General features: G+C 38.4%; 1 protein-coding gene across 1 annotated transcript in view; it reads left to right on the forward strand.

Annotated features, from left to right (window-relative positions):
• Positions 1-15,072, forward strand: part of COL11A1 (collagen type XI alpha 1 chain) — a 232,216-nt gene that overhangs the window by 200,312 nt on the left and 16,832 nt on the right. Inside the window, exons 54-57 of the mRNA XM_084637779.1 lie at positions 309-362; positions 11,478-11,531; positions 12,086-12,193; positions 12,281-12,334. Of these exons, the coding sequence (XP_084493905.1) occupies positions 309-362; positions 11,478-11,531; positions 12,086-12,193; positions 12,281-12,334 (270 nt within the window). The remainder of the gene's footprint in view (positions 1-308; positions 363-11,477; positions 11,532-12,085; positions 12,194-12,280; positions 12,335-15,072) is intronic.

Consider the following 15,072-nt stretch of genomic DNA (forward strand, 5'->3'; position numbering starts at 1 on the left):
TATACTCTGTGAACCGTTAGTAAAACAGTAAAGGCAATGGGCCAGACTCTCTCTCACTCCCATGTAAACCCTATTGTCTAAGAGCAAAATTTGAACAGGATCCAGATCCAGAAAAGAGCTTTGTGGAGTAAGGAAGTGTCATTGTTACCCACTTGTCTGATCTTAAGGCACTTTAAGATTGTCCAATGAAAGGCACTGTAGTATTGCAAAATGTATTTGTTGTTTTTAAGAAAGTCAATAACCTTTGCTCTTCAGTGACATTCACCAAGATTCCATGAAATAGTAATTTGGGTCATTTACAATTACAGGGTCCACCAGGTCCTTCAGGGGAAGCTGGCCCACCTGGTCCTCCTGGGAAGAGAGTAAGTCTTCTCTATTTGCCTCTGTACATCTCTCTTGTCAGGACATTGTGTATTAATCAGCCCATAACAGGATTTCAGGCGCTTGTTATCAGTGTTATTACTATTTTATATGTTGTTTCTAGCTTTTAAATGTTTGGCTTTTTTTCACTCTTCAACAGCAGAAATGTGAAAAGATGATCAGGAGAGAAAGTAAAGAAAAGCAGGTGCTGAAAAAGACATTATATCTGGCTTGACTGCAGGCCACACAGCCATATCAGGGGTAGAAAAGCATCTCACTTCCCAAAATTCAGAAGGCTCAGTGTCTCCTGGGGCATGCCGGTGCAAAGACAAGAGGACCATAACTGTTCCTACAGCCCATAATAGTGTGTAGCCTGTCCACAGATGGAAAGCTTCAATGTCCAATGTAGAGAGGGGGAGAAATGGGTCTAGAGCCCTGCCCCCTCTCTGTGAATATTAGCGGGGAGCAGTCCTTGCACTTGAGAGAGTGCAGGGGCTGCAGTTGTGGGAAGTCTATATGCTGAGGGGAAGAGGGGGAAACACCTTACAGCTACTCACCTCCATGGGTCATCACAGTCTGGCCAGAATGGGTACAGAAGCCATAATAAAAAACAGTGTTTGTGTAACATTTTCTGAGAGCTAAGAGGAGTTTCTGTAGTCAGCACAGCAAACTATTGTGTTTTTAGTTCTTGATGTAATATTAACTTCTTTTCTTTCAACTCTGACATAATCTGCTGCAATTCTGGGAAGATAATCATATTTTTGGAAGATGTAAACTGTCTGAATGCTCATAAGCTAAAGGAAAAACTCTCCAGAAAGAACAAATGGGAATCGGAAAGGTTTCCCTACTGCTGCTGAGGTTGCTGCATGGTACAGGAGTTACTAAAATTAGGATGGTTTAATATCTTTTATTTTTCTTGACTGTTAACACACTTTCATGAAAGTCACACATTTTTGTGACATTCAAGCAATTTTTGAATGGCCCTGAAACATTACAGTGGTGTAGGTGAGACCAGCACCAGCTGTTTTAATTCATGCTGGGGCTGGCCAAATTTCAAGAACCATAACCTGATGGGCCCCTTCTTGCTAACACTGAGCAGAACATAGACACAAGGGACAGTCAATCTCATATATCCTTATCTCAGAATGGCCTTATTTCCATTTCCCAAACGTGTTACTTCCTGAGAAAGTAAGAAACAACTTTCAGAGGTAGCATTTTTTCCCCTGCAGTAGAAATGAGAATCAGTATAATTTCAGCTGAATCAGTTTTAAAAAAAACTAATGTCAATGAATTCAGTGAATTTCCCAGTGCTGCAGAAACCTAAAGGACCAGGGTGCTACAAATAGTATTCTCTTAAATGGTTAAAATAATGTTAATCCTTTTTTCCCATATTTGAAAAATCTACATTCAAGTATACTATTGGATAAACTCTGCCAGCACACCAATGTAGAGTCACCTATTTGGAACTGAATATTATGCAGCTGGTATTCTCAGACACGCTGTGTAGGAGATCTGTGAGTACAGAAAAATATTGCAGATGTCAAAAATGCCTAAAGGCTGATGTTAAAAGGGTAACACAAGACATTGTGCTTCAGGGCATCTGCCATCACCAACTGGGGACAGAAAGAAATTGCACAAATTTGCCAGGTGCATAAGGGTGGGGGAAGTAAGATATGACCTTCCCTCTGAAGCAAAATATTGGACAAGGTGGCTCAATAGATTATCCATTATGGTGCCTCCAACAGTGTAATGTGTGTAAATAGCTCCACACTTAGAGTTATTGAAGAGATCTTAGGTTTTTATCATCTGATACAAAATAAGAACTTCAGCAAAGTTTCTGTGCTTTAAAATCCATTTCTGTAACATATGAAGTTATCCTATCATTCCTGATCTTTGAAGCTTCACAAGACTTACAAATGCAGCTAATAGAAACCTGTAAATGTTATACTTGCAGAACTGCTGTAGACGCATCAACCGTTAGGTCTGCCTCAGAAAGCAATTAGATGCAGTTTGTACACTGAATAAAAGGATGGTATCTTTAAACGTAAACTGAAACCTGCTTTAAAAATTAGTTAAATTGGTCTATTTAATAGGCTTGAGTGAACTGACATGCTTAATTAGTTTTATCTATTTGCACCAATTTACAACACATTTATAATTCTTCAGATGATTATGGTAGGATTAGAAATCTTATCACAAGAACTGGAATATGGCTTGATTGAATATTAACATGTTTGTTCTACTCCAAATTACAACTTCCTGCTTTATTACAGTGAAAGACTGTTGCTTATTCTCAGCAAAATAAAGATACTGTCAGATTGTGCTTAGATAAAAATGCAGAGTAAAAACACAAACTCAATCACTCCATTTCTAATTTGTGGCACTGCAAATCTCCAATTTAGTGTTCATACAAAGAACAAAATAACTATGTATTACTCTTGCCAAGTAATCACATTCTTGAATTCTCTAGGAAATTATTTTGTAGCAGCAGATTCTAGATTGCATGAATATGTGAAACTTTGCTGGTTGTAAAGAATTCTATGCTGTTATACTTGAAAGAGACAATGTAGGACTTGAGGCTTCATATTTTTGTTAGCGAAACAAAACTAAAAATACCCTTTGCTAAACATAATCAGTAATACAGTAGAATCTGCTTTATCAGGAAGTGCTGGCAAATACCCTACTTTCCTGATTAGGAGGCAATGCCATTTCAGTAGTAATGCTGCTCTCTGGGAAGGTGGAGAGCTGTGGCAAGAAGACCAGCATATTACTGGAAAACAATGTTCCCTCTAATTTGTTTTTCTTTCTGTGAAATGACAAGCAATCTGAGCTTGCATTTAATACTTAAGTGTGGTTCCTTCAGCTACTCCATTTACATACTCTCATTCTTTATTCATCACTCTCACCCATTATCCTTCTTTGGCCTCCCTTTCCCAATATTCCTTTAGTCCCCCTTCCTCAATCAATCCCTCCCCACTCAACCACTCATTCACATCTATGCATAGTCTTACATGGCTCTATGACAGGTTTATCTCAGCATCTTGCTCTCACTCAGGCTCTCTCCTCTTCTTATATTTTCTTTCTGCCTCCCGCATATCCTCCTTTTCCCTTCCAGTCACAGTCTTCTATTTGCAAATCCCTTTCCTGCCTTTTCTCCTCATTTATTTCCCCAAATCACTTCTGTCACTGCCCCGAAATCACTTATTGCTGCTGCTGCTGCCTCTCCCTCCAAATCAAACACTGCCCCCCATTCATCCAAAATCAATTAGTGTAGGTCAGATATGAAAACAAACATAGATATCCCCCACTCCGCTTTTATGAAACTCTTTATTCCAGAATGCCTGGTGTTCCCTGTTGCATGAACATGTTTTCTTTCTGTTGAAAAAAACTGATGCATAGGGATTTACCTGAATCTGATTTCTCCGTTCAGTCATGGTAAATCATGCTCATGAGATGACTTTAGGTTTCTCAGTTTGGGAAAATCTGGATCCTAATATCAGTTCTAAATTGGTTCCCTAGGAGATGCCCCAGTTAAACAGCTCCCAAATACCTTGGGCAAGGACATATTCAAAAAGATGGGTTTTCCACTGTGTCCTACAAGACTTCAGCTCCTGATTTCTGGTTGTAGGGAGCTCCAAATGTAGGGCCAGCTGCTGTGAATTTCAGCCTGGGAATTATCTGCCTTGGTGGGATGTGAAGGGCAAGGCAGTTACAGAAAATAATTGGTACTAGTATAACCCACACACCTTCTGGGTGTGGTGTTCTGACCCATCTAGTGTCACTGAGATCACTTAGAGAGAGAGAGAGAGAGAGAAACAGATTAATGAGCCTTCTCTATAGCCTTAGCTAAATGCCAGTTGGCTTTTAGCTTATGCAGTAGAGGCTCATGCACTAAGCTCCAGAGGCCCCAGGTTTGATCCTGCCTGCTGACGACCAGGGTCTGTCGGTGTTACACTAGCACACTAAAGCCTTTGATGTTCAGAATCGGCACAGTGAACTGAATCTGGAATAGAGCAGCTAGCCAGTGCAATGTTTGGAGCACCGGTGTGGTGTGCTGTTTCTGAGCAATATGTATTAAGAAGTGTGCAGCAACATGATGTGACAGCTGAAGATCCTTAGATTTTTGTGGGCAGTCCCAGGAAAAGTGCATCGCACTATTCTAGCATGGACACAATGAAGGTCTGGTTCACTTTGGTCACGTCTTTCCCAGAAGAAAGTGTGCAGTCTATGGCTGACCAAAAATGGAAGATTCTAAGCGAGTGTCCTAGTTAATACACTCAAACGCACATTAAAGTTACTTTTCTGAGTTCAACTATAGAGGTATATATCACTATGCAGTTCTGAACAGCTTCAGGTAGAGTAGCTGTTTTTATGAGACAGCAGTGTGTCTTCAGAACTAAATACTACATTTAAACTTATTTTCACAATACCAATACTCTATATTTACTAAGTTAACTAACCACCATTTCATTTTTAAGAACATTTTGTGGCAGTCATCTACATAGTTTGTAAAAATGATTAAATTAGTTCTTGAATACATTAATAATGATCTAAATAAATTTTAAAAAGCAACTAATCTGTTATAGGGCTCTAATTTTCATAACTGTATGCATTTATCAGATCAGATAAATGTATGTTCAGAAATCTTCACACATTTAAACGGTTATTGTGCAAGCAATCACAGTAATTGTGCATGAAAATCTTTCATGAATTTTTGGACACACTGCTTAGAAAATTAGAGACATCAGCTCTAGCAATGGAAACATTCAGTTACAGCAACTTCATGGTTTGAATGGCCAGATTTTCCGGTTTGCCAAGATTGTGCACAACAAGAGAGGAGTGAGGCAAGCTATCTGCCCTAAAATATCAGTTGATTAAAAGTCATACCTATTCAATATATTTTTAATAAAGGATTCAATATTGACTTAGTTCTGCTTCTGTTGAATCCAATGACAATGCTGAGTCCTTTTGGAAATCCCATCCAATGAGACTTTGCACAATATACAATACAGAATTGTTACACACCCTCTTTATTTTTATAATCCAGGGACGTTTAGTTGACAAACTAAATTTTATTCAGTGTAAATTGCTTCCCTGTTTATAGGTTTTACTAAGAAATTTGATTATAATTAAAAACCTGGGGAAGAATTATCAAACATACATGGGGAAAATCAGTTTAAACACCTATTTTTAAAAAAAGAACAATCTCAAATTCTCAGGCTCTAAAGAGGAATGGAAGTATTTCCAAAATGAAAGGTGTGTGTCCAAAAATATTTTCTACTGGTCCTTAGGCAAGCCCAAAGTAGTGAGCGACCATGGTATGAACATAGGAGAATAGCCTAATTATTATTTAAGGTAGAAAGAAACTTAAGTTGTAATTTTTCCAATATGTATATTCTTCTCAGTTTTGTGATATTTTGGTGTACATTTCTCAAGGTACTAGTAGATTGGACAAATTGTGCCATTAAAAGCATGCGTCTGTTAGTCTATAAGGTGCCACAGGACTCTTTGCCGCTTTTATAGATCCAGACTAACATGGCTACCCCTCTGATAATTAAAAGCATAGCATTTTAATGCTGAAACAATCATTCTAGCTGTATAAATCCAAGAGCAGTTTCATATTCTCTTACTGAAAGGAGCTTAGCAGCAGCTACATAAAATATTTCAGAGCATTATATTTTTCTATTCAGTCACTGTAGCCTACATGATGAAAATAAACAGAATTTTTAAGAAATAGATTTCATGATGCAAATAGAAATGTACGCTAAGTGGTTGAGGCAGGGATTAATATTTTAGCAGAATCAGGCCCTGATTCAAATAAGCATTTAAGAATGTGCTGAACTTTAAGCATGTGCTTAAGTTCCATTGAAGAGTAGGGGACTTAAGCATGTGCTTAGGTGCTTTTCTGAAGAGAAATGGATTTAAGCACCTGGTTAAGTACTTCCCTGAAAAAGGGCCTCAAAGAGGCAGTAATAACTTACTGTATATTTTACATATCTGCTCTATTTATTTATTTATTTATTTTAATGTATAAGGACACCCCCAACTAAAGACCTTCAGCAGAGGCAGCTTAGTAGACATGCCCAGTCACTGCCCCGGACACACCTCCACACCTGCAGTCACCATTTACTGTATGAATGGTACCCAACCCTTGTGGAGGGGATACTGTGGCTACTTTTTCTCCTACCATCAGGAACTTCTGACAGGGTTTATCCTGATGGAAGTCAGCCCACACTCTCTGATACATGCTCCCTCTTTGCTTCACTGAGTTTCCCCATCTGTAAAATGAGGATAATAAAACTGTCTTTCACTGGAGGTATGTGGGGAGAATCAGTTAATGTTTGTAAAATGCTTTGAAGATGAAAAGTACTTCATAATGCTAATTATTCTTATGTGGCGACCAAGGACGTACTAAATTATCATGGACAGTAAGAGTTTTGCCGCCCAACCTCTGCTTTTTGTTGGGTTGGGGCCACCAACATTTTCTTTTAAACCTTGTGTTTCCAAAGAGATGCATTGTTTTTCAGCTTCACTATTTCAATTAAAGATAGTGGGGTAAAGTCATTAGGTAGAAAGTCCACAAAAATTAACAGATACATGGTTGGTAAGCCAAAATGGTGACAAGCTGAAAATCTGAAAGGAAGCTAAGTATCTAATTGTTCAGAATCTGGGTTTGGACCTTTATCTAATTTCCAGAAAATCAATCAGTGATTAAACCATGGCAGTATATTGTTGATTCCAAAATAAATTCTTTAGTGAGCACATACAGATTCTGCAATGTTGCACCAGCTGCTTCCCATACTATCTGATCTGAATTCATTGATTTTGTCTGATGAAGTTTAAAAAGGAAGGGAGAAAGGATACCACTGAATAATGGAATGCTAACTTTCCATTACTTCCTTAAAAGACAAGTGGTATTTAGACTCAGTAACAATTGAAGCAGGCAGACTGAACTGGGACTCTCAAGCAGTGAGTGTTTTTTTTTTTTCTTAGTCTCCTTTCAGCTTTTTACTGAAACAGTTTGGGGGCATTTTTCAGCCCTATGTCAACTCACATTCTGATATATTAGCTTTATGGGTATGAAGTAGGTGCCTGGATCACTTGCAGCTAAAACTCCATGCATCACTCTAAAAATGTATGGGTAAAAGCTTAAAGAAAAGTAGGAAAGTCAGCATAAGATTTAGCCATATTTTTGTTCAAAACTAGAATGCATACAGCCTGCTTTTCAAAAGATAATCGATTTAGATGGTATGTGGTAGAAGGCTTCTGACATTTGAAAATCAGAAACCAAGGTAACTGCTTGGTCAGTTGGACCCTTTTACATGTCACTTTCAGTCATATGCAGAATGTTGGAAAAAATGTAGTTTTTTTTCCCCATTGTGAGTATAGCATATTGCTGCTTCATCAGGATGGCCATTGCACTTGAAAATAAAGCTGAGTTCCTCTCTTTCCCTTGAGTAAAAATACAGAGAAGGTATTCTGAACATAAATTGCTGAACAGTGGTTATGTGTCTTGAAAATAATTAATGGTGCTGTCTTCACTAAGAAACATATTTCAATTAGATGACTGATGATTGTGAATAGAATTTTTTAAATTATTATATGGAAATTCTGAAGCAGAAAAAATGCAGACAAGAAAATCCACATACAATGTTCATATACCATCAAAACGGAGAAAAGTTTCTTTTATCTGCTTCGGAGGCATGTGTGGAATGTAACTGACAATACGTCCACTTCGAAGCATAGCATAAAATCATAAACATTACTGTGATAGCTGGGGGGAAAATGGCATTAATTTTAAGTTGTTATTGAGAACTTTTATGTCAGTTAAAATTTACCATACACTACAACAATTCAAGCTCGGGAAAGTAAGATAAATAACAATTAGCAGTCTTCTTCTGCAGAAGCACCATCTGTTCCATGCCAGCAATCAGAGTCTGTTAGAAAGCGCTGTTCATTTAGCCACTTTGTGCTTGATGCAGCGTTAGCATTGTTTGATAATGAATTCACCCCCTTTGTTTAGCAATCATGATTCATTGTATTTATAATTTAGCGATCACAGTGTTTTTAGCTCTGCTAATTGATTTTGCAGCTGTATGCTTAGATTATTCAGGGAACATACTTCTCAAGGAAGTACTACTGCACTCAACTCCTTTCAGCTTCTCCAACTGAAAAGGGTTGGTTTTAACCTTTTTAGGAATTAAGCAAAAATGACTATCAAGTGGTAAAGAGAATGAATGTGTGAATTAGCTCATAATAGAGAAAATATTCCTGTCCCTAAAATGTTTCTAAGTGCATTTATATTCCCGCTAATAATTTTTACTTATGATCATCTTAAGCTATGACCTTTTCAGCTCTTGGTAGCTAAGCATTGTTGGACATGGGACCTGAAAAAAATAAATATAAACCAGATGTTGTTGTTGCTACCAGGTGGTGGTGGTGGAGACACTATATATTCCTCCTATTCCTTGGAGTTAGTACCAAACTGGGCCTTAGGTTATTGTTAGGGAGCACTGTGCTGCTACTATGCAAAACTGAGGCAGCGGTTATTACAAAAATCCCACAGCATTTTTCACAAGAGTAGATAGTGTTAACCACAATGAGTGGCCAACATCCAACTTGGGTAATTTAATTCTGGTTGCAGTAACTTCAGTGGGAAAGGCTTACTTCACTCCTCTTTTTAGCGGAACATTTCATACAGTATTGCTGGAAAATAGTGGGTGCTACATTCCACCAGAAAGATGGCTTCATTTCTGTAGTGAATGAGTGATGGGTATGTACTCATGATAAATACTTGGAGCACTAGGGTAAATCAGGAGTTGCTCTAGATATGCATCGATATAATAGACAGCATAATGTATCAAGCTGTGAAAACAGCTCAGGCCAAATTCAGCCATTGTATAAGTAGGCTTTAGTTAAGTTAAATTGAGGTGTGATGTCTGTCATAGTTCAGGGCAACTGCACCTGTATTTCTTCCTCCCTTCCACCCATCTGGCCCAGCAAGGGCAACCATTCTCAGTTTACAGCTCCTCAACCATCACCTCCATTGGGCAGAGAACCATGTCTCTCTCTCACTCCTTACTGTGGTTTTTCCAGGTTGTACAGTTCCTTTCTTCACTGTTATTCCCAGCAAGCCAGATGGTCTAAATTGCCAGCATCTACATATTGCTTTCTCTCCAGAGGATATAAACAGCATAATTATCCACAGTTATAAGTTACCACACTGCCCTTTCTAAGAAACCACATTTATTCTTAAGGTAAAAGCATTACAGAAAAATATATATTGAAAACAATAGAAGAACCTACTCACATGATAATCAACTTTCCAGAGATCACCCCATCTCCAATCCTGGGCTCTGTCAGGTATCGGTCCCTCCAACCCTTCCTTAAGGATTCCCCCCATTTCCTTTGTTCCATCTGTTTGCTGGACCAGGATGTCAGTTTAATCTCAGGTGATTTATCCAAAAGTCTCTTCTTTGTCTGCTAATCACTGGAGATTCTAGATTAAGCCTTTCGAGGGGGTGATACATCTCTGGAGATGTTACAGTCTGAGTGAATGTGCCAATCACTACCCCCCCCCCACACACACACACCCCAACCTCCCCCTCCCCCCCACACACATTTCTTAGTTCCTGGAGGATTGTGGTCAGTCTCCCCCATGGAATTACATACAATCCCTGGCATACTATGATACATAAACTTAGTCAAGTAAAATCTCCCAATGGTATTGCAGGAGATTGCCATATCTGTCACAAGACCCTGATCCAACAAAGCACTTAGGTATATGTTTAACTTTAAAACTATTCACACATTCGTAAAACTGAGAATGCCTTTGCCAATCAAGTCCTGAATTTGACCCTTTCTGAAGGATCAATCCCTGATCATTCTGAATGTAAAGGCAGAATGTAGATAAAAATTACTGGCTTTGTTCATACTGCTGAACCTTACAACCCATTTTTAATGTTTATGTATTATGGATATTAACAAACAAAGATACCCACTTATTTAAACATTTTAAGAACTAAAGGTAAGCAATTCCTATATCCTGTACTGTTCATAAAACAGATGGACATATAACTCTTACTGAGAAAGTTTTCCAGATTTCTGTTTTTTCAGCCGATGGCTATAGGCAAGAAATATCTGGCTGTAATGAAAAACTTTCTCAAGTTAAAAACTAGCCTTGTATGAAAACCATGTGGTCTTTTATCTTAAAGATTTAAGGGCATTCAAGGGGAGCCTTTTAAGTACAGTACGCTGAAGTTTCATACACAGCTTCTGTTAGTAACAGGAACTGTGTATATAAATCCCCTGAAATCAAAATTAAACTTTTTATGGTTTGGGAGCAGAAAAATATCCCTTTTTTAGTTTAAAAACTTTTTAAAAAATTGATGGCATTGTCTGTAGCCGGGCATAGCATTGGCATTCCCTTCCCAAGTCCCACCCATGTGGATCTACAGCTAAACCTTATCACTGTTCCACAACACTCTGCTACTGCAGCCCTGAACAAAATCCAGTGCAGAAACACCCAGATTTGCAACCTAACATTTTAGACAAATGGATATAATTTCTGTATACAGGAATTTAAAGGGTGAAGAAGTGTGTGTCCTCTCATTCACCTTACAGTGGCACAATAATAATACCTAGATTTTTATTGCAGTTAGTGATATAAGTCCCATTGACTTCAGTTGGATCAGATTTAGGCACATATTCGACATGTTTGGAAATCCTACCTATAATGTTATTTGCCTTTTCTCTTAACTTTTATAAAGTTTTCCTATGTCTTTTGATATATTTATTTATGTCATTCTCTTTGCTCTGTGTTTATAAAGGGTACTTGATTTTCTATTTAATGTATTTGTCGTAAGCTCCTAATAAAATGTATGAAAATAAAAAAGGTTTAATGGGGGGTAAGTGGGATTTTTCATTTTGTGGATAAAATGGTCAAGAAATGTTTTATTTATATTACTATTAACATTCACCAAACTTATTATTCACTGATACAGAGGAAATTGTAAGAACATTTCAGATCATATTTTCACCACTTCGATATAATTTTAATATACTATAATTATGAACCAGTATTTATCTCATACCTATACCTTTTTCTTCCTTTACAGGGCCCTCCTGGAGCAGCTGGTGCTGAGGGCAGACAAGGTGAAAAAGGTGCAAAGGTAATAAATATAAGAACATCTGTTCTAAACAGTGAAATACAAAAACCATTCCAAAAACTAAATCATGCTTTTTCTAAGCTATTTATTCTACATATAGTATGTGATATTTTAAACTTACCAAAGTAATCACAGTTAAGTTGTAAATAACTCAGCTTAAAGGGTTATATAAGTTATAAGTTGTGAAATTCCTTTGCTTCACTTTTGCTGCACAATAATTCATTTGTGTGTAATGCAGTGCAGAGGCATCCCTCTGGAAAGAAGCTTCTAGAGATATTTGATGGGTTGCTGTGTGCATTGCTCACAAATGCAAGGCCAGGTCATCTCGCTAGTGCAGAAAAGATGGGGCGAACATGGTCATGTCCATCCCATAAACTTTAGTGCAGGTTATCATAGTTATCAGTCAGGGGCCAAGGCTGCCCTGAGGGGAACAGATTCAGACTGCGATCAAAGGGTGTGAAAAGCTCGTTGTGTCCTCTGTCTCACTTATGCACCCATACCGAGCCATGGATAATCAACTCCATTAATGATCTGATCTGATATGTGCTTCCTTGTAGGGTGAACCTGGTTCAGAAGGTGCACCTGGAAAAACAGGACCAGTTGGTCCTCAGGGACCTTCAGGAAAACCTGGTCCAGAGGGTCTCCGTGGTATTCCTGGCCCTGTGGTGAGTTCATTGAGTATACAGCAAGATTTTTATCTTTTTTTTATCTTGTGTATCCACTTTTTAAGGGATCTTAATTGTTTCTAATAGGGAGAACAAGGACTACCTGGAGCACCAGGTCAGGACGGACCACCTGGTCCTATGGTGAGTATCCTTCCTTCCTTCCAATGTTATGTCAAAGAGAAAAGTCCTTAAAAATGTACCATTAAGGTCTCCATATATGTTCAGGGGAACTGATTGTACAAATCGGTGGTTACAAGGCTTGTATCCTTCTGTGTTTGAAAATATTGAGTGCCTGCTTTACAACGGCTTTATCCAGTAATAGAAATTAGCAACTGCATTGGAATCAGTGGAGTTACATTGACATAAGACTGGAGTAACGCAACGGGGTATCAATCCCTTCAATCCTCTGGCCAATATTAGAATAAAAACCAACATATACAAGTACAAGAATGTGTACTATCCAGAAATGTGTTTGTCTCCAAACAAACACTAGTGAATATAAGGCCTTATGGCCTTTATAACAGAAAAAAAATAATCCTGTTAAAAGAACATTTCCTTGACATTGGTGATTTCACTGCAGCCTTTGCTGGTAATTGAGGTCATGTAGGTACATGTAATTCCTAAAGGGTCTGACTAATCACTGAAACTCAAGAACATTCAGAATTAGTATCAGAGGGATGGTGAGGAAGATCTATACCTAACCAGACTTCAGGATGGGTTTCCTAGCAAGGCAGAGCCATACTCCATCTTTAATTCACTATTCCTTTCCTCAAGAAATAGTTTATGGTTGAGGTTTTCAAAGGGTCTTGAGGGAATTAGACATCTAACTGCTATTGAAAGTCAATGGGTGTTGGACACCAAAGTCCTGTAGGGCCCTTTAAAATCTCATCCTAAAAAGCTATCTCAAAGAGGTCAAAGATGAGGGGTGTCATCCTTAGAAACTACTCAATGCAGCTCATCAAGTCTTCATTTTTATACTGCACAGCAACCTGCATGTTGTTACATGCTTTATTTTCCCATTCTCTTTTCCATTTGGACTCTGAGCTCTTACATTACTATTTTACCTTATCCTACCCTTATCACAGCCTCAGATCCATTTTTGGGGCTGCTATAATATTTGTCCTTATTACTCCCCAAGCATTTAAGATTAAATGGAATCATCACCTACTATATAAACTGCTGCTCATGGAAAACCTAGCCAAAGCCAAAACTGCACTCCTGCACAGTGCGTTGTTGGGGGAAACCTACAGGTCTTTGTAGCTTGCTACAAAGTTGTGTTTCATGATGAATTGTTGTGTTAACTCTTTAGTTAATTCTCAGAATATGCATTCTGTTTTATTGTTACTTCAGAGCAGTTTATTAGTCATCAAACTATGTTTTGTGACTATAATATTGATATGACTGTAAAGCAAGGAACTAATACTTCACAAATTAATTCATTCTCTAGCCCAATCACCACAACCACAGGAAATGTTTAAAAAATGTTTGGCTGCTGCTGAGTGGTATTTAATGCTCCTTTATCTCTTAAAAGTGGCTCAATGGCCAAATGAATATTACTGCACATGAATAATGAAGGCCAAAGGAAACGAAGCATATAGAAGTCCTAGTAGTCAGTGGAAGTAGTGGCATAATTTTCTTAATAAGTCCTTCATGAGGAATAGAAAAACTAACATGATGAGCAGTAAGTTATTGCTGATCTCAATCCAGGCTTTTATTACATATACATTTTAAATCTACAATACCTGGCCAGATGGTTCGGATCTTTGCAGCTAAGCAAAGGTGATCTAGCTATAAGAGAGGTCTCAGGTCTCTCACTTGCCAAAATCTGGATTGACTAGAATGCATTGTATTTGCCCACTCTGCAGTCCTATAAATAATCTGATTTGTTATTAACCCCTCTGAGGATGGGTACAGACATCTGCAAGGTGGGAAGGGAGAAAATTGGTGCGTTTCAAGAGAGAAAATGGCCCTGGGCAGACTGAAAGATTGGAAGTTTTGAGGACTTACTCTGGATAAGGCTTTTAGTTGGGAGGAAGTTCTAGAAGGTCTGCCTCTGAGGTGATGCTGCTCAGATGTCAGGAGGAGGTAATAAATATTCTGATGCTGAACAGAAGGCATTTAATACATTTCCAGGATGACACATTAGGGATAAAGGCTTTGAAATAGAACATGGACACAGTCATGGTTGAGTGAAATGGAAGAGCAAGTGTCAGGTTCTCAAATGACACACAAGGGTATGTTCTTCTGCTGTCACACATTAAATAAAAGCAACTGTTTCTTTTGTTGCTGGAAGTTTTAACTGGTGCTGATGTGCACAGTGACACAACCACAGCACATCAAGATGCTGGCGCCGTAAGAGGTAAATTCCTTCTCTTCTTTTATTGCAAATGGCGTGGTTCAACCGTGCATAGGTGATAAGGGTCAGAAGGCCGGAGGAATCTTCCTGTACCCTCCTCTCCCCTCATGGCCTGGCAGGGATAGGTACCCCTACATAGGCCCTAGGACTGAAGTAGCTTCTGCAGATTAACTATACAGCTGCTCCAGACATCCTTTGTGAAAAGGATTCCTGCCCCACTTCCCTCTCACTTCTGAAGCCAGGTACTGAGGGTTGGGTTTTAGCTAAAACAGCTGCAGAGCATATCGTCAGGTTCTCACAGCCAATACAAATGTGGTTGAGAAAATGTGCAATTCATCATCTAAAATAAAATGCTTCCTGAATGAGTCCTTGCTAGGACTTTTGCCTCTGAAACACTTTTTCACTTTCTTGTGTGTATCGTAACAAGAAGAATAGATTTTTTTTCATTGATTGGAACATTGTATGGACACATTCCGGTTGACCAATATAGATTTTTGCAAATGTTCAAAACCCATGATTTTAC

This window comes from Lepidochelys olivacea (genome assembly GCF_965140295.1).
Source record: "Lepidochelys olivacea isolate rLepOli2 genome assembly, chromosome: 8".
Lineage (NCBI taxonomy): Eukaryota > Metazoa > Chordata > Testudines > Cheloniidae > Lepidochelys > Lepidochelys olivacea.